This window comes from Piliocolobus tephrosceles, chromosome 7 (assembly GCF_002776525.5).
Source record: "Piliocolobus tephrosceles isolate RC106 chromosome 7, ASM277652v3, whole genome shotgun sequence".
NCBI lineage: Eukaryota > Metazoa > Chordata > Mammalia > Primates > Cercopithecidae > Piliocolobus > Piliocolobus tephrosceles.
In genome coordinates, this window is record NC_045440.1 from 110,168,040 (window position 1) to 110,186,953 (window position 18,914).

Below are 18,914 nucleotides of genomic sequence, written 5' to 3' on the forward strand. Positions count from 1 at the left end.
TCCCATAGGTTCAGTTAACATTTGAGAGGAGGAATGACATGATCAGGTGTATGTATACTTTAGGAAAATATCTGTGAAAAGTAGATGAGTAGAGGGAAAAACTAGAGACAAAGGGAAAGCGAGCCTTTTATAAAGTCCAGAAAAAAATGATTAGGCCCGAATAAGAATAGTGGTAATGGTAATAAGGAAGCATAGATTTGGAAAGGATTTATGAATTAGGATGAACAGGGGTTGATTATTGATTGGATGTCAGAAAAAAGGATAGCTCTCAGGATTTTGATTTAGGAGTTTAGATGTATTGTTTATCAAGATGGGCAAGGAACATAGAGGGAAAGCAAATAGCAGGTGGCAAAATGAAGTTAGTCATGGACTTTATTAGAGTATGATGTGAGATACAGGAGGATAAACTTTGGGGGTAGGACATTTTATATATTCTGAAAGGTGAACTTTAAAAGTCAACAAAAAACAAACTCTTTCACTTTTTATATGCAAACAAATATGAAATTTATGTATTACCATTTGTAATACCATTGAAAATACCAGCTATATAATAAAGTGAAGACCCAAATAGAAAGGATATACCATTTTCATTATTGGCAGACAATATTGATTAAAAGATAGCAGTTCTCTTAAATTATATTGACAGTGAAAATCTCACCCAGGCTTATTTTTTTGGAAATTAAACTGATTGTAGAGTTTATATGAAAATGTAAAATCAAAGAATAGCTAAGGCATCATGGAGGAATTGAGTATCTGGTCTTCAGTACCAGATAATCATGATTCATTAGAAAGCTGAGTAAGAAAGACAATGTATTGGTCAAAAGTTAGAAAGAAACTGATTTCTAAAAGAGGTGATACTACTGACTGCTCAGTAAAGAAGACAGTCTATTCAATAAAAGATGGTGGATTAATTGGATATCTGTATGGAACAAAAAGTCTTGACTCATCTCACACCACAATTACAGATTGAAAAATAATTGTGAAAAGTAAAACAATAAAGACATTAGATTATATAGGATAATATTTTCATGACATTAGGGTAAGCATATATTTCTTTAATGAGACACAAAAAGCACTAAATATAAAGAAAAAAAATAAAGTATGCTACATTAAAACTTTAAGCACTTCATCAAAAGACATTATTAAAAGTAAGAAGGTGCCCAGGAAGAGTGAAAGCTGTTGTTTTCTCCAACTTTTATTTTTGGTTTGGAGGTACATGTGAAGGTTTGGTACATAGGTAGACGTGTCACAGGAGTTTGTTATACATACTATTTCATCACCCAGGTATTAAGCTTAGTACCCAACAGTTATCTTTTCTGTTACTCACCATCCTCCCACACCCCCACTCCAGTAGACCCTTGTGTCTGTTGTTTCCGTCCATGTGTTCATAAGTCCTCATCACTTGACTTCACTTATAAGTGAGAACATGTAATATTTGGTTTTCTGTTCCTGCATTAGTATGCTAAGGGTAATAGCCTCCAGGTTCATCCATGTTCCTGCAAAAGAGATGATCTCGTTCTTTTTTATGGCTTCATAGTATTCCTTGGTAGGTATGTACCACATCTTCTTTATCCAGTCTGTCATTGATGAACATTTAGGTTGATTCCATGTCTTCGCTATTGTGGATAGTGCTGCAGTGAACATTCATATGCATGTGTCCTTATGGTAGAAAGATTTATATTTCTCTGGGTATATGCCCAGTAATGGCATTGCTAGGTTGAATAGTAGTTCTGCTTTTAGGTCTTTGAAGAATCACCCCAGCTTCTTTACACCATACACGAAGAGCAGCTCAAGATGGATTAAAGACTTAAACGTAAAACCCAAAACTGAAAGCTGTTTTAAAAGGGAATGCAGAGTGGAACAACTTTGGAAAATGTTTCTGGCAGTATCCACTAAAGCTAAGTATACACATGACTTTGACCAGAAAATTTAATTCCTTAATATGTACTGAACAGTAATATGTATGTGTTTACCAGGAGATGTGCTGGAATGTATATAGAACTATTTGCTTGCTCTCGTCACTTCCCATCCTCTCTCCTCCTGTACCCCCATACACCCTACATATTAATTTACTGCATCTCATTGTTACACTTTACCTATAAAGTTGTGTATGCATTTCCTAAGAATAGGGATATCCTCCTAAATAGCCAAAGTACAATGATCAGATTCAGGAAATTTAACATTAATACAATAATATGGTCTAATATGCAATTCATTTCAAATTTCTCCAATGACCCTAATATCCTTTCAAGCATTATTTTTCCTGGTTCATGATCCAGTCAAAGATCCTGCATTGCATTCAATTGTTCTGCCTTTTTTTTTTTTTTTTTTTTTAGTCTCCTTTAACCTGGAAGAGTTCATTATTCATTGTTTTATGACAGTTGTAAGTTTGAAAAATTTCAGGATCATAGAATGTGCTTTGATGTAGATTTGTCTGAATTTTTCCTTACGCTTAAATTTTGGTTATGCATTTTTTATAGGAAAACCACAGAAGTGTTTTGTCCTCTGCATCAAATCAGGGTGCACATAATGTACGTTTATCCCTTTATTGGTGATATTAGCTTTGATTATTTGATTAGATAGTGTCTACCATGTTCCTCCCCTGCTATCAGTTTTCCTTGTGTAGTAAGTAATATGTAGAGGGATGCGTATTTTTAAACTTTTTCATTCCCAACACATTAGTTGCCATTGCCATTTACTACAGGGAAGAGCTTTCCTTCCTCCATCATTTATGAATATGTATTATCAGTGTGAACTAATGAATTCTCTTTTTTCTAATTCAAAAGGTTATGTAACCAATTTCTATCCTAGACTTAACCAGTCGGAACCCCATCAGTCTTACTTCTATGAGTTTTTCAATTTTCTTGAGCATTTGCTTACTCCTCATGTAACAAAAATGTTTTAGATTGATCTGTACTTTCTGTAACCCAGTCCTAGAATCAGCCATTTCTGAAAGGAACCGTATTTCCCTTGCAGGAGAATCTTATTTAGAAATCAGGGGCACTTGTTGCTACTAGGGTGGTATCACTTTAGGGCCTTTCAGGAGACAACTTATAGGCGTGAATTCACACCGATACCACTCCTTGCAATCTCACGTTACAGAGTTCTTGCTTGTCTTCTCTCATTCCATGTTTGTCTCTTCCCCCACAGTAAGGACATCAGTATATTTACTTGTTTGCTTAATTTTATGTTGCAGACCTTAGAACTTCAGAATTGCCAAACCCATGCCCTCACACCAAAATTCAGTACACTTTGATATTTCTTAGTTCTTTTATGTCTTTAGACTGAAAGTATTAAATCAAAAAGTATTGTAATCAAAAGTTGGATACATTTCTTTTTTCTTCCTGTGTGGTTATTTTAATAAGATAAAATAGAATTCAATTTATTTGCTTTATTTGTGTCCAATTTTAGTTTTTCTCCTGCTCTTATTTAATTTTACTTTATTGCATGTATAATATTTAAGTTCCCAAAAGTCAAAACCCTATAAAGAGGTACACTGTGAGTCTCGCTCTGTTGCCCAGGCTGGAGTGCAGTGGTGCTATCTTGGCTCACTGCAAGCTCCCCTCCCAGGTTCACACCATTCTCCCGCTGAGAATACAGGCGCCCACCACCACACCCGAATAATTTTGTTTTTGTATTTTTAGTAGAGACGGGGTTTCACTGTGTTAGCCAGGATGGTCTTGATCTCTTGACCTCGTGATCCACCCGCCTCAGCCTCCCAAAGTGCTGGGATTAGAGGCATGAGTCACCGTACCTGGCCATCTATTTCACTTCTTAAAAGATATTCCTTTTCTTTTATAGCAGCATCTATTATCTGCATATGCCATACTTGATTTGACCATTTCCTATATGTTTTAGGTTGTTTACAGTATTTTAAGTTAGAAACAAGGCACAACACATTATGCATATGTATTTTCATATTGCTTGAGTTGTATCTTCCATGAAAATTTTAGGAGTGGGATTTATTGGTCAAAAAGTAAATGCAATGTAATTTTGTTAGATACTGCCTGCCCCACAAATCTGGTCACACAGTATTATTAGATAATCCTTATGGGAATGATAGCTGGTGGATGGATCGCAGTACTCTCAAAACCTCTAGGCTAAGAGGTTGGGTCATAGAACACATTTTTAAATTAAGTAACAAAAATTGACTGCGTACTTCTTATACTAAAAGTATATCATAGGTACTGCGAATGAAATTAGAATATTCTAGGAATCCTGTGGGGCATCTACATTAAGGGTCACTTCAGTATGGACTCCATGGTCTCCTGCTCCTCTTACATGCCCTGAACAGTGATGTAATAGAGAAGTTCCCATTGACATAAAATTCTAGTTTACACAGAATTGTTTCTATATCATGTGAGAAACAGCACAGGTTTTTCTCTACTTTTTATCAGTTAGTGGCGAATAGAAAAAGAAGGAAGTAGAGCTTGGGAAGGGAAAGGAAAAAGCAGAAGGCAAACCAAGAATAGATGCAGCCTCATCTTGCGACACTGTGGGAAGCAAAAAAGCCCACGCTCAGAACTTCCCTCCTTGTAGTGTAAGTGGGCAGAGTGATGAGGTGAACTTACACAACTTTAAGTTATGAGATAGAAGGGGTAATAAAGTACAGCACAGAAACCCTCCAAATATCTGATTGAAAGTTTGGAAAAGGAAAATCCTCAAGATTGGGAAATTAGTTGTATATTGCCTGTTATTGGGAATTTAGAATTATCAATGATAAAATACAGGATTTCACATATTATTTGGTGACTATAAAAATATGAGGACTTTCATTACCTTGTTTTTGCCACCTGAGTTCTTTTATGTTTTGTTTTAATTTTTTGTCAAAATATCTTAAGTTTTTCAACTATGGATATTCCTATCATGGAGTTTTTAGGATAATAATATTTTGGTTGAGGAGATATTTTTGGATCCCAATTCATGAAACGTTAAGATGACAGATGGCCTTAAAAATAAATAAAATATTTATCAGAAGCATAATACACAATAAAGAAAAAAGGCTACAAACCACAAGCTAGTATCACTAGACACCTCTTACGATGATGTCTGTCTCACAAGGTGCTTGTGAAGATGTGCCTATCACACAGCAGGCCTTTTTGTCTAAGGAGAGCAGCTTTCTGATTTTACAGTCAGGCCTTATTCAGAAGAGTGTTAGTTAACGTCTTAGAAGCTGTCTGAGAAGAGGCCTTTTACTTTATCCTTACACTCAAACAAATTGAATTTGGAATAATCTATGTCAGTGCCTGCATAAATTGTTATTATTCAGAATTGAATATGAGGAGACTCTTGAAACCTTCATCTATTAACAAATATTCTACTGATACTATAATCTAAGTTGCACTCTGTAATTTTATTGTATTTCAAACAGAAGAAAGTGTATGTGGAATGTAACCGGTAAGTACTATAAAAACAAGAACAGAAAATACAAGAAAACATCTTTTATTCTTGTGCTATTTGTCTTTAACATTTGGCATAGGTTTCACTTGTAATAGAAGTGTGCATCTTATATGAAATCCTGCTTAGAAATATTGGTCATTAATTGGTAGCTCTATAAATATGGTATGGAAACAAAATATACATACTTTCTTAAAGAAGATACCGGAACCTTCAGTTTGAAAGAGACTCATACATGAAAACAAATATAATTCGTATAGCAATCTAATACCTATTATTTTGAGGTATCATATTTTGACATTAATTTTTACATGTAACACCAAAGTGCTATACTATCTATCAATGCATTTTAGTAACTTTAATTGAATCCAGTAAGAAGTGCAATCTCACATTCCATTCCATTTGTTTTTAAGATCACATAGGCACATTAATGTCAAATGATTTTCTCCTTGCCATCGTAATAACTGTATATTTTTTACTTTTGCAGAACTAATATTGCAGTTTTATGACTTTTAAACATTTCGTAAAGTTTTCTTTGTTACAGTATGAGGAAAATTAAACTGCCTCAAATCTGTTTTTAATTCACCAATGATTCTATGGGATTCTTCTAATACTGAACATTCCACTTCATAGATTTTCTGTATTTCTCCATTGTTGGAGAAATATATATCATTGTATTGATATAAATGCAAGCAGCTTGACTCATTATATGCTGACATGTAATGAAACAATAAACTTCTCCAAGAAGTCCTCAAAGGCAAGTAAATCTGAATCTCTCACCTCTGCCCTACTTTTAGTGAGGGTGTGCCTTCCTTTGTTGGTGCTAAGACAGGAAGTGTCTGTGTTTATGTGATTTGCTCAAATCAAACAAGAGGAAGTGAACTCTTACTGGAAACCTGTTAGAATCCAAACCCGTAGACAACTGCACAATTTCAGCAACATCTTGACAACTTTTTATATATGTGTTTGTTTTGTGAGTGATGCTATGATATAAACAATAATACAAAGTCAAGCTTCTGAAAAAATTTTAAGTTTAATTTTACCAAACTTAATGGTATTTTCTTTTTTCCAAATAAAGACACATTATTATATGTTCTGCTGATATTTATCTCAACTCAGCATTCTTCTTAGATGTAATGTTTAATTAACAATCTGTAGTAGTTTCTACAATGAACAGCTAAATATTTTGCCTAAAACATACAAGTGGCTGCGTGCTGTGGCTCATGCCTATAATCCCGGCTACTTGGGAGGCTAAGGTGAGAGGATCACTTGAGGAGTTAAAAGACTAGCTTTGGTGACATAAAGAGAACCGTCTCAAAACAAAAGCAAAAACACTGTGGAATTTCAACTATTAGTACTATTTCTATATATTTACATTCTATGTGCTTTCTGAAATGCTTTGTGCTTTCTCAAAATCTCCAAGCTTCCTCATTCTAGGTAGAAATAGAATGCCAGAAAGTCATTTATGTAAAAATTGTTTAATATTTACTAAGTTATTACAGAGAGTTTGCATTTTCATTTTACCTGCATGAGCATTTAGCATTAAGACAATAGTGGGCCAAATTTGGCTTTTGTTTTTGAAGGTTCATTTGAGTAGCGTAATCACAACATGGTCATCTCGGCCTTGCCATAGCATCTCTCCTTCAAAGTCTACCAGTCCATGTTTCCTGGCACGCATGAGAATACCCACTACTTTATCTGAAATACGAACGTATCTGTCAAAGAGATCTCCAAAGGTAACCTGGATCTTGCCGTCTCGTCTGTGGCGAGCCATTGTGCGGATGATGAAGCACATGTCCATAATTTCCCTGTAGATGTGCTCCTCGGCACGCCTGGCCCTTTCAGCGGTTTTGGTTCCTTCCTTGGGGCGGCCGTAGCCCTCATCTCCTTTGTGTAGGCGGGTGGACATGGCCAGCTCGTAATCAAACTCTTCACTGAAAGGATTGAGCTTCTGGGATTGTATGTGTTCATCAGCCCACTGCTGCCATCTCCCTTTCAAGTTGCCCACTTGGCTGTATTTCTGTTGGGCTTTGCAGTTGAGTTTCTCTGTAAATCTGTTTACCCTAAAGTAGAGAGAGGGTGAACAATCAAATAGATATGTTAACACCAAGTGTTGTTTTCCCTTTGTACTTCCCATGCATATGCATCTTTAATGTAAGTATAATTTTTTCACTACAAAAATAAACACAATATAAAAAATTAGAAATGAAAGAAGAAAATTCATACATAGACCCACCATTGTTCTTAGTTTGCTGCATATCCTTCTAGATTGTTTTCTCTATGAATATTTTAAGCATTATAATGATATTAAAATCTATTTTAAGAAAAAAGCTTCCCCACACAAAGTTAATGCAAATGTGTATATCTTAAAGTTGAGTATTAGTAACACTTTAGAACTGGAATCATGCAGGTGTTTTCAGGAATCTCGTTCTTAGAGGACCTCTGAAACCAATTTTTTCCCAAAGGTAAGGACTATACCACTACACGTGCATTTTCATATTTCATATAGATTTTCATATGTGGATTTTTCAATGAGAGCATATATAGACTAGTATCAATGATGCCACAAACTTTGAAATATTAAGTTGTACAGGTAGAAAACACTAGCTAGCAACAGTAACATTTACTGAACACTATGTACTGGCATTCTAAATGTTTTTTATTAATATTCCCTGCAACCATGTCCTGAGATAGGTACTACTATTCCTACTTCACAAGTGAGGAAACTGAGGCCAGAGACATGAAGTAACTTCTTAAAGTCACAAAACTGTTAAGTGAACCAAAGATAAGACTGAACCAAAGATAAGTTGGCTCCAGAGCCTGTCTATAACTATGAAATACTGCCCTAAATAGGTGACGGGGTAGGATTCAAACGCAAGACTGCCTAAGACCAAGGTCAATGCTCTTTCTCCTATGCAGTGATGCCACTCAGCAGGCCCATAGAGTGTCGTGTTTTAAATGTGTGTATCTTTGGAATTCAGAATGCATTTTCTATTAAAAAGCCAACTCTGGAAAGTGTAGACTAGTGGTATCAGTATGCTAGCCTAATATTAGTATGGGGCAGCAAACTAACGCAGGAACAGAAAACCAAACACCACATGTTCTGATTGTAAGTGGGAACTGATCCATGAGAACGCATGGACACAGGGAGGGGAACAACACACACCGGGGCCTGTTGGGGGTCAGGGGGAGGGAGAGCGTCAGGATAAATAGCTAATGCATGTGGAGCTTAGTACCTAGGTGACAGGTTGATAAGTGCAGCAAGCCACTGTGGCACACATTTTTCTATGCAACAAACCTGCACATCCTAGCCTGCACATGTATCCCAGAACTCAAAAAGACGTCCCTGCCATTCGTCCAATTGCCTAGACTTTTTCCCTAGGTCTCTTTAACTTCACAGGTAAAACACGAACTCGGAACTATCCGAGAGTTGTACTCCTAACCCTCACAAGCGTCCCACCCTCCCTTTTTCTCCCCAGTAACAAGTGGCCTCATGCCTGGAAGCATTGGGATTGGTGGTGCTGAAAGTACTTATGTGAACGGCATGCCTGAGGTATCCCAGCTCTCACAATTTACTATTAAAAACCCAGGAACCAATCAGATTTGGGTATCCCTCACCATCCAAACTCACTTCCTGAAATCTGGTTACCCAAACGCTGGAAGCAAACACGTGGACCTGGAGGAATATATACTTAAATTAACATTGTTTTCAAAAAAGAAATGACATCCACTAGATGGCGAACTTTCATCAATTCTTATGCTGGATGGTTCCCAAAGTCCTACACTTGCTACATTGTTTCATAGCACAATAGAATTGGAATTGGAAATACTCCTACATATAACAGTACTATCCTTTATACAAACATGGATAAAAGTGTATGACACAGTTAATTAGTAAAAACAAAAAGAGCACACAAAAACCGTATACATGATTATTACAACTTTGTAAAATATATGTATGAAGAAGTGCTAGGCGCTCACCGGGCTGAAGTGTAATGGATTTCCCTCAGCCCTCCTTGTCAGTTGATCCCCTACCCCGCCATTGACTTTTCCTGTTTAGCTGCCCTCAGTGTGGGTTGCTCGATCTCATTATCAAAAGAAAGCAAATACCTTGTCCCTTCGGAGCCATGCTGATCAATGACTGATCACCATGCTGATCAAAGGCATATTCTTCAGTATCAAGCCCAAGGCCATCTTAGCAGAGCGTGAATTTCATACCAGACTTAACAGCTGAGGTGTCCTGCCAGAGTAGAGGCTCCAAGTATCTCAAATGAAAGTGAATAGTGTGATTTATTAACTCATACTTTGTCTCCTGAGCACCAACTGTGGTGCTGCCCTATTGTGTAAATACTAATGCATCCTGCCTTTAAACAGTTTTTGAGCACTTTTACATCCCTCCCATGCTTTGAAGTATTTATTTATGATACTGTGTGCCAGGCACTTTTTAAGGTACTTACTGGATATTTTATAATGAAAGTAATACAAATTTGGGTTTATGATACAATCACAACTCTGTAAAATGTATAAGCACTAGGCTACAGAATTTAATAACATTTGCATAATTAAAAATGATTATGTCAGTATCCAGATAACAGTTGGTTCTTTTCACTTTTCAAAATTCTCTTTTATGTTGGTATTATACTGATTTGGTAACAAAGAAAGCAAAAAATAGGTAAATACTCAAATTTGCATCCAGAGGTAATTTGTTTAAACTACATTACATGGGTCTCTGATTCTTTGATGTAGCCTTTTTCTTCTAATTTTTAATTAGGAACTTAGATTCCCTAAATGTTGCAACTTAGTGTCATTTGGGATAACAGCTGGGGTTGGTGTGTGCTAATAAATCTGTGAAGAGCTTCTAGGCCAGGCACAGTGGCTCACGCCTGTAAGCCCAGCACTTGGGGAGGGTGAAGTGGGCAGATCACTTGAGGCCAGAAGTTCGAGATCAGTCTGGCTATCATGGTGAAGCCCCATCTCTACTGAAAAAATACAAAATTAGCCAGCGTAGTGGTGCTTGCCTATGGTCCCAGCTACTCGGGAGACTGAGGCAGGAGAATCTCTTGAACCTGTTAGGCAGAGGTTGCAGTGAGCCGAGATAGTACAGCTACACTGCACTCCAGGCTGGGTGACAGAGACTCTATTGAAAAAAAACAAACAAACAAAACAAAAAAACAAAACAAAAAAAAAACTGTAAAGAGCTCCTAAAAGAAGCACCATTTAAATATTAATGTCTATTTGTTGTATTGTCAAATTGTAGTGCCCTCTAATTGGAGGGAAGAACACCAAAGAAAGTTTGTCCCATAAGAAAGAATTAGAAAATAGGGCTAGGAAAAAAAAGAAGGAAATTCATCTTAATGAACATCTAATTTTCTCTATAAACATTCTGTATTATTTTTATATCTCCAGTTTTTAAAAGGTCAAAGTATATTGGGTTTGGGTTTAAGTCAGGGTTAGAAAGTCTTATATACTGAATTTTTGTTGGTCAATAAATATTATAAATATAAGAATCGATACCAGATTATGCTGTTTTTAAAAATTTTAGGGAAAAATGTGAATGAAACTCTAGATTTAACTTTAGAAAGATAACCTATCATAAATTGAAAGAAAGCAAAACAATATTTAAAGGCTAACATCTCACTCATATTTTGGAACAGCAATACTAAATCCAGACCCATCTTCTCAGTTTCTTCATTATTAGTAAACAAACTTTCTTATAGTCAATCAAAAGTATAAATTAGCCGGGCGTGGTGGCAAGCACCTATAGTCGCAGCTACTCCGGAGGCTGAGGTAGGAGAATGGTGTGAACCTGGGAGACGGAGCTTGCAATGAGCCTAGATTGCACCACTGCACTCCAGCCTGGGCAACAGAGTGAGAATCCATCTCAGAAAAAAAAAAAAAGAAATATATATATATCTTCCCTGTCCTGCTATGTTCAAGGTAACTAATTCTACTAGACATTACAAGCAATCTGTCTAGGAAAGTCTAGTTTCATTTACTAAAATATATTCTGAAATTTGTTTCTTATCTAATTGGGCCTCTTCAGCAGCGTGAGAAGATGGGAACCAATTTTATCTATAATTCTGTCACTTCAGAGTAATGATTATATGGGTAAATTATTATATATGTAATATTAATATGTAATTAATATGTAATTATTATATATGTAATAATATATATGTAATTATTATATATGTAATATATGTAATTATTATATATGTAATAAAACCCCTAGGAAATAAGAGTTCTAAAAGATATATTTCAAATCCAGCAAGTTCACTGGCACTGAAAACATTTTCTGATGGTTGCCCTTCTCCTGAATCACCAGCTTCAAAATGCCTGGGGCGCCTAGAGGCATGATTTTCTCTTCTGTCTCTGATCTCTATGGAGAAAGTGAAGATGGGCTCTCATTGCCAACTCCACAGATCTTCCTGTAGAGGGAGCATTTCTCCTCCTTGCGCAGGCACCCTCCTCTGTCAGTAAAGCAAAGAATCTCTGCCACCCTTTCCAACTTCCAGGAGAAATGCTGCATTGATTTGCTTGTCCTTCCCTACAGGCAGTTTAGCCCCCTCGATTACTGAGAACGTGACATCAAGAAGGGCACATTTATCAGAAGCAGGGTGACAGCATTCAAAAGGCAATGTGGACATTTCCACTCAGCAGTTTTGCTGTCTGTCATTTTCAGCTTCATTTGAGAGCCAGGCCTGTGATTCTCCTTCAGATTGAACTGTCTTCAGAGTCTATGGAAAGGGTTGCAGCCCTAGAATTGGGCATAGGCAGAAGGACAGCATAATTTTGCCTTTGTTTCTTGTGAGGTCCTTCAATACAGTGCACCAAAACCCTGAACTTTGGGAGTCATTAGGATTTCACTAATTAAGCCCACATTTTGATCTCCACTTTGTTCCTTGAGTCTGTTCTCTACTGAGAGGGACAGTCTAGCATAGTGGTTGAGAACACAAGTGCCTTCCCAACTTCATCCCTTCCTCGTTCTGTGACTTGGATTATATGTTTCTTAATGTCTCTTTGTGCCAGTTCCCCTGTTTATAAAATGGCAGCCTCCTGCTCAACTGCTATTATTTTCACTGAATTAAACATGGAGGACAGGATGATAAGTGATTGGTAATTTGATCTCGCACCTTTATGGGAGAGAGATCTAATTTCTTTTGTCTAAAGGAACTGGAATGAACAAGTCACAATCAAAAGACTAAATATGTTTAAAGTAAGACAAAATATAAACAATTTTTATAGTAAAACTCCAGTTAGAAAAACTACTGTTGGTAAATAATTTATCTACTTTTTTCACAGTTGATCTCTTTGTTTCTATTATCCATGGAACATCTTAACCACCAAGAAACTTTCTTTCCACCTAAACGTCTATGATACATAATTTTCTCCTTATTGGCAGATACAGGGAGAGAAGGGTGCCTATAATTAAAAATAAGTGGACAAAAAGACTTTTCAAATTGGCTTAGTAATGCTTCTTTCATTTCTCAAGCAATATTTGAGAGTATCATTGAGCAAAAATTCCTATGAGGTATCTGCTGAAGTTTCCTGAGCACAGCTAGGATTACCAATGGAATTAAGAGCTGCTGTTGCTGCATACACCATTCTGGTACCCTATGTACTCTAAAGACTGAGGGAAAGGAATCAAAGGAAAGAAGAGATTTAACCACCACTATCACTCTGAACCTAAAGAGCCAAGCTCCTAGCATCTTGAAGGGCTGGGATCACCAAGCCTGGCTCCCTGTATTATAACGAGTATAATTTACTAATGAGCCCCCCTGAGTCTATTGCTTTACCTAGCTAATATAAAAATAACCCCGTGAGATATGAGCTATCACATCTATTTTTTAGATGAGGACAGAGAGACTCAGGATTACCAAAGTAACCACGATTCAAATCTAATTGTCTCTTATTCCAAGCGTAGGCATTTCAACACATTAAGAAGGTGCTCATGTACCAGCCTGATTTGGGGAACCCCAAGACAGGTCCTGTATCCCACTCCCCACTTTTAGGTGAGACAATTTACTCAGAGCCAGAATGACTGAGTTCAAATCTCGTGGGCTGCAAAATCTCATACAAATTCCCTAATATTGCTTCATCTCCTGTCTCCATCTATCAAAGAGGGATGATGATTATATCCTATCATATGAGCATACTGTGAGGTTAAATAAATATATGAAAAGTGCTTAGACAAGTGCCAAAGAACATCTAGCTCTACTATGCATTCAGGATTGGTCCCAGCTGTCACCTCCCTACCTCTAGTTAATTTAAAATGTGCCAAGAGAAAGATCTTGTCATTGTGCCCCCTCAGTCTTTACTCTTGTGGACCCCGTTATTCCATTTCTAGCATACATGTCCCAAGATCCAAAAGGCCAGAATTTGGAATATGGTTCCTCATGTTCAGATAGCATAGTTACTTCTGATCATGAACTCCTACATTAAGCACAAATCCAGACCTCTGAATGTATCCTCAAGACACTGCCCAAAGGTTAGAACTATGTCTGGTTTTAAAACATTGCATTTGGCCAAGTCTTAGCTTTGTCACTAACTTGCTGGGCAAACTTACCCTCTGAGCTTTGGTGTTCTTATCCCTGCAATGAGTGAATAACTACCTCAGAGGGTTATGAGAAGTGAAGCGACAAAGCATTTAAACACCTATAGCACACACTAAACATGTGACAGATTATTGTAATTACCCGTTTGCCATTTTATTTTTCTTGAAAGCTAGCAGTGTAGTAGTTCTAATCCTTTCAAAACACCTTTACAGTCTCAAACTATAAGACAGCTCTTTAAGCCCGATGCAGTGACTCATGCATCCCAGGACTTTGGGAGGCCGAGGTGGGCGGATCACCTGAGGTCAGGAGTTCGAGACCAGCCTGGCCAACATGGTGAAATCCCATCTCTACTAAAAATACAAAAATTAGCTGGGCATGGTGGTGTGCATCTGTAATCCCAGCTACTCAGGAGGCTGAGGCAGGAGAATCACTTGAACTCAGGAGACGGAGGTTGCAGTGAGCCAAGATCTTGCCACTGTACTCCAGAATAGGCAACAGAGTGACACTTCATCTCAAAAAAAAAAAAAAAAAGAACAGCTTTTTGTCAAAATAGGTAACATTTTTCTTCTTCTTCTTGTTTCATGAGACTTGAAAAACACACTGTCCCCAAAGGGAGTCAGTCTATAAATGTAATGACATCAGACACTTTTCTTATATTTTGATACCCTGGCATTGTGGAACAAGAAATCCTGACTTTCTACTATGTGGAGTTACTGTCTTGAAATAAAGCACGTGTCTCGTCTATATAAATGTTTCAGATTGAGTAAGTGTGTGTATGTGTATTTAGCATCTAGACATTTTAATTATTGCTCTTTGTTTACAAATAAGACAAACTGTTTTTGAAAATTTGAAAAGTTGCAAAGTAACCAAATCTATGTGAATAATAACAGTTTTCATGGATTAAGCATATGTGACAAGCTCTGTATTTGGTAGCCCTAATCTCATTTACGTTTCCCAATACAATAGAACTTCTCCCAAAAGCTTACTGTTGCTGGCATTTTACAAATGAGGAAATCTGCTTTTTTGTTATTTTTTGTTGTTTATTTTTATGTGAAACAGAGTCTTGCTCTGTTGCCCAGGCTGGAGTGCAGTGGCATGATCTTGACTCACTCCAACATCAGCCTCCTGGGTTAAAGCCATTCTCATGTCTCAGCCTCCTGGGTAGCTGGGATTACAGAGGTGCAACACCGTGCCCAGCTATTTTTTTGTATTTTTTGGTAGATATGGGGTTTCACCAATGTTGGTCAGGCTGGTCTCCAACTCCTGGCCTCAAGTGATCTGCCCTCCTCGGCCTCCCAAAGTGCTGGGATTACAGGCATGAGCCACTGTGCCCAGCTGAGAAAATCAGCTTTAAAAAGGACTAGTTAGGAGCCGAACTAGGATTTGAGATTGGGTCTGTCTGACTTCATTCAGAGCCTGCTCTCAAATTAGACAGCAGCCTTCCACCTGTTTAGAGTCAGAGATTTGTGTTCCATGGGTGTCACTGAAGCAGACGTATCTCCTGATAATAGCATAGACATTTGGGACAAGGTAAGTTTGCCCAATGAGTATACCAGAAACCACTCTTATCTCTAAAGAAATAAGCCAATTTATTACTCATGATAGAACTGACTTAAAGAATTCACACAAAACAGGCATCCCTCTCTGATGGCTTCATCTTTGTTGAGGCTAAGACTTGGATGTTCAGTTCAAAACAAAAAGGAGAAACAAAATAGCACAGGCCCTGACCAAAAGGTCCATGTCTAAGGTCGGCACCGACCTTCAGCCCAGGGTCATCCCTCCTCTAGAGTACTCACTGTCTTTGAGTCCTTGAGATTCTCACTCTAACCCTGGCAGGATTTCATCTGCTGCCTGGATTCCCAGAGTTGGTTGGGGCTCAGTAGTGATCCTGATACAAGGAGTGGGAAGATGCATTCACTTACTGGGAGGGCAAGGGGCGCTTGATCCTGGCCACAGCCACCTGCACTCCATCCTGCTCGGGCCTCTCCTCGGCCTCTCCTCCGTAGCCACTGTCCTCTGTGTCTACGCTGTCACTCCTCCACGTGGGCTCCTCCTGCTCCATCACTCTCCAGCCCTTGGTGAGCTCAGACACCAGGTTGGCACATTTTCTCCTCCGCGTTGGGGAGCCGTGGCTGTGGAGGATTCTGTCAATGTCATCCTCTTGCTGCCCAGGTTCAGGCACACCAACATCCCTCTCGTACCTGTGGCTGAGGTGGCTCACGTCCCCTCCTCTCTCATAAGCCTTGCTGACCACCGTTTTGGTCACCTCTTTCTTTTTGATGTGAGAAACCTCAGGGGCTTTCTCTGAGCTTTGTCCATCTCCATGTCCTTCTGGCGTTCGGGGTGGCGACTTTGGGGCACTCTGAGCTTTCTGGTGTGAAGTAGGGGGTGTGATTGGTTTAGGAGCTTGGGGTGAGTCCTGGGTCCCTCCCGGCAGCCAGCCTGTAGGCTCCTGGGCCTGCCTGATGCTGTTCTCATTCGCCCACTGCTGCCAACCTCGGGCCAAGTTGATGACCAGGGTGGCTGTGCGTATCTTCCGGAGGGCACTCTTGGCTGGGCCCTCCTCCCTTTCCTTTTCGCCGGGAGCCATGCTGCCCACCTGTCTTTTTTCTGCTGATAGCCTGGGCACTGGCTAAAATGAGTATGGTCCAGTGGAGTGCCTGGGATTTAAATAGAAGCAGGGTGCGGGGTGGGAAGGAGAGCTTAGTGACGACGGAAACTATGTGAAGCATTTCTTGCCAAGATATGGCGCCTTTGCCCTGATGGTGTTCTTTTTATAAATCATGACAGCTCCAGTTTCATGACGGCAGAGGGACATCTCTGCTGGTAAGGGACAGTGATATGCTCACTCTTTTTCTTCTCCAAGTGCCAGAGTGGAAATTACTAGATCAAGTCATGTGCTCAGTCTTATGTTTTTCTGACCTTAATATGGTCCTGCCATTTATAGGTGCATACAATATGCATACATATTACCCTGGGAACATTATAGGATTGTTCCCATTTAAACCCCAGCAGTCCTCAGTACAGCTCCTAATTAGTTCCACTTTATAACTAAGTAAAATACAATCTAACTTCCTGCAGCTAATAAAATCTGAGATTCAAATCCATATCTGTGTAATTCAAAGCTTGTGCCTCCTTTTATTCCAGTTATCAAAGATCCTAAGTTGCCTTTTTCTTTTTCATTCAACTCCATTAGAAATAGACCTTAGAAAATCAAATCATCCAACCTTCATTTTCCAGATGAGAAAATTGAAGCCCAGATAAGAGAAAGACCAAAGTCCAGACAGTCAAAGACTAATTACTTTCCAGTCCCAACTTTGAAGTATTGTATAGATAACTCATATTAAAATACAAAAAGGCAGACAAAATTTTGGTCCAATCATTAAAAAATGTTTTTAAAACCTGCATAGACATTGAATTTTAGAAATTATTATTGGAATACATCTTTTCAAATACTTTGTTTGAAAAGATCATCTAAGGACAGAATTCTAAGGACAGAATAAATGAATGCTGTTGGTAACTCACTTCTTATCCCCATCCCTGCCTACCCTTATCCTGTGGTTTTTGGTTTTTGTTTCGTTTTGTTTTTTTGAGATAAGGTCTTGCTGTGTCCCCAGACTGGAGTGCAATGGTGTGATGATGGCTCACTGCAACCTTGACCTCCTGTGCTCAAGCAATCCTCCTGCCTCAGCCTCCCAAGCAGCTGGGACTACAGGCATGAGCCACCATGCCTGGCTAATTTTTTTTTTTTTTTAATAGACAGTGTCTCACTGTGTTGCCCAGGTTGGTCTCAAACTCCTGAGCTTGTGCAATCCTCCCACCTTGGCTTCCCAAAGTGCTGGGATGACAGATGTGAGCCTCCACATCTAGCCTTCTTTGTTTTTAATAACACAATCTTCCTTAGCAGGACTTTAAGTTCATGTAGGCAAAGACAGTTTTTCAACTCTCACAAGAGAGACTGAAATATAATATTTTTTAAAGGACTGGAAAGACAAGCATGTGGACAGAAAGAGAAACATCTATGCAGTGTATTAAACCAGATAAAAATGTCCAAGGCTCAGCAATGAATAATTTCTTAAAGTAAGACAGAATTTTTTTTCATTCAACAGTCGCGTTGGCTTTAAAACGATATCCTTTCCTTCAGTCTTGCATGCAGGTAACCATACTAATTGAAAACGGTTGTGTTTAAGAGCACAAACAGGTATAAAAGTTAATTATTTCAGATAGTGAGACATTTATTTTGGAAAAAAATGTTGATATTTTTCATCATGTGGGTTATTTACCTCTTAGGATAAAAAAAAAATTGGTAAGTGATTTAATACTTGATCTACAAATCTGTCAGAGGTATTTCCAGAGTTCAACAACATCTGATAACTTTAGCTAAGGGCCATAAATGTGGAGAAAAAGAAAATCCCTCTTGATTAATTAAGAGGAAGTTGGATCACAAGGAAAGAAAACTATTACAAACAAAGATTTCAATCTGAGCCTGAAATTTCTGGCATTCCTCCCAGCAATGCAGATTCACTGCAACCTGTTTGGTTCTTATCAGAATCTCTTTATCCCACTTGGAAGGCCTTAGGAAAAAATAGAGTTCCTCTAAGACACCCATACGCTTATCCCAGAATCAGGATAATTTATAGCTTTCAACGAGATTTTCCTGCTGCCTGTCCACACCTGCCCCAGATTCAGTCCTGATAGAGGGAGAAGAAATGGAAACAGCAAATGTTAACAGTCTTTCACATATTAACTGGCATTACAGTCAGCTACTGGGGTTTGGGGATGTCAGCAGAAGGTCTTGGCTAAGAAACAGGAGCAGCTTCTAAAAGAGCCTGGTCATTCCTTCTGAGATTTAGCCTCCATGGCAACTGCAGTCCTTCATTCACAACTCTACAGAACAGAGTATAAAATCATTTTCCTCCTCACGTGTGCTTTGGGACTTTCTTCCCGAAAGCAAGGTCTGTA

The 18,914-nt window shown here is 38.4% G+C and overlaps 1 protein-coding gene across 1 annotated transcript; it reads right to left on the minus strand.

The window, feature by feature from the left end:
• Positions 1 to 5,426: 5,426 nt before the first annotated feature.
• ABRA (actin binding Rho activating protein) lies at positions 5,427 to 16,598 on the minus strand. Its single transcript, XM_023223314.1, has 2 exons — positions 15,875 to 16,598; positions 5,427 to 7,460 (listed from the first exon to the last, which is right to left on the minus strand). The coding sequence occupies exons 1-2, from the start codon at positions 16,540 to 16,542 to the stop codon at positions 6,983 to 6,985; spliced, it is 1,146 nt and encodes a 381-aa protein (XP_023079082.1). The 5' UTR covers positions 16,543 to 16,598; the 3' UTR covers positions 5,427 to 6,982.
• Between the last annotated feature and the right edge of the window lie 2,316 nt (positions 16,599 to 18,914).

Excerpts from the sequence above, each read along its gene's own strand:
- ABRA (XM_023223314.1), bottom strand. The coding sequence starts at position 16,542 with ATGGCTCCCGGCGAAAAGGAAAGGGAGGAGGGCCCAGCCAAGAGTGCC. Across the intron at positions 7,461-15,874 it reads AAGCGCCCCTTGCCCTCCCA|GGTAAACAGATTTACAGAGA; the intron begins GTAAGTGAATGC and ends TCTCTACTTTAG.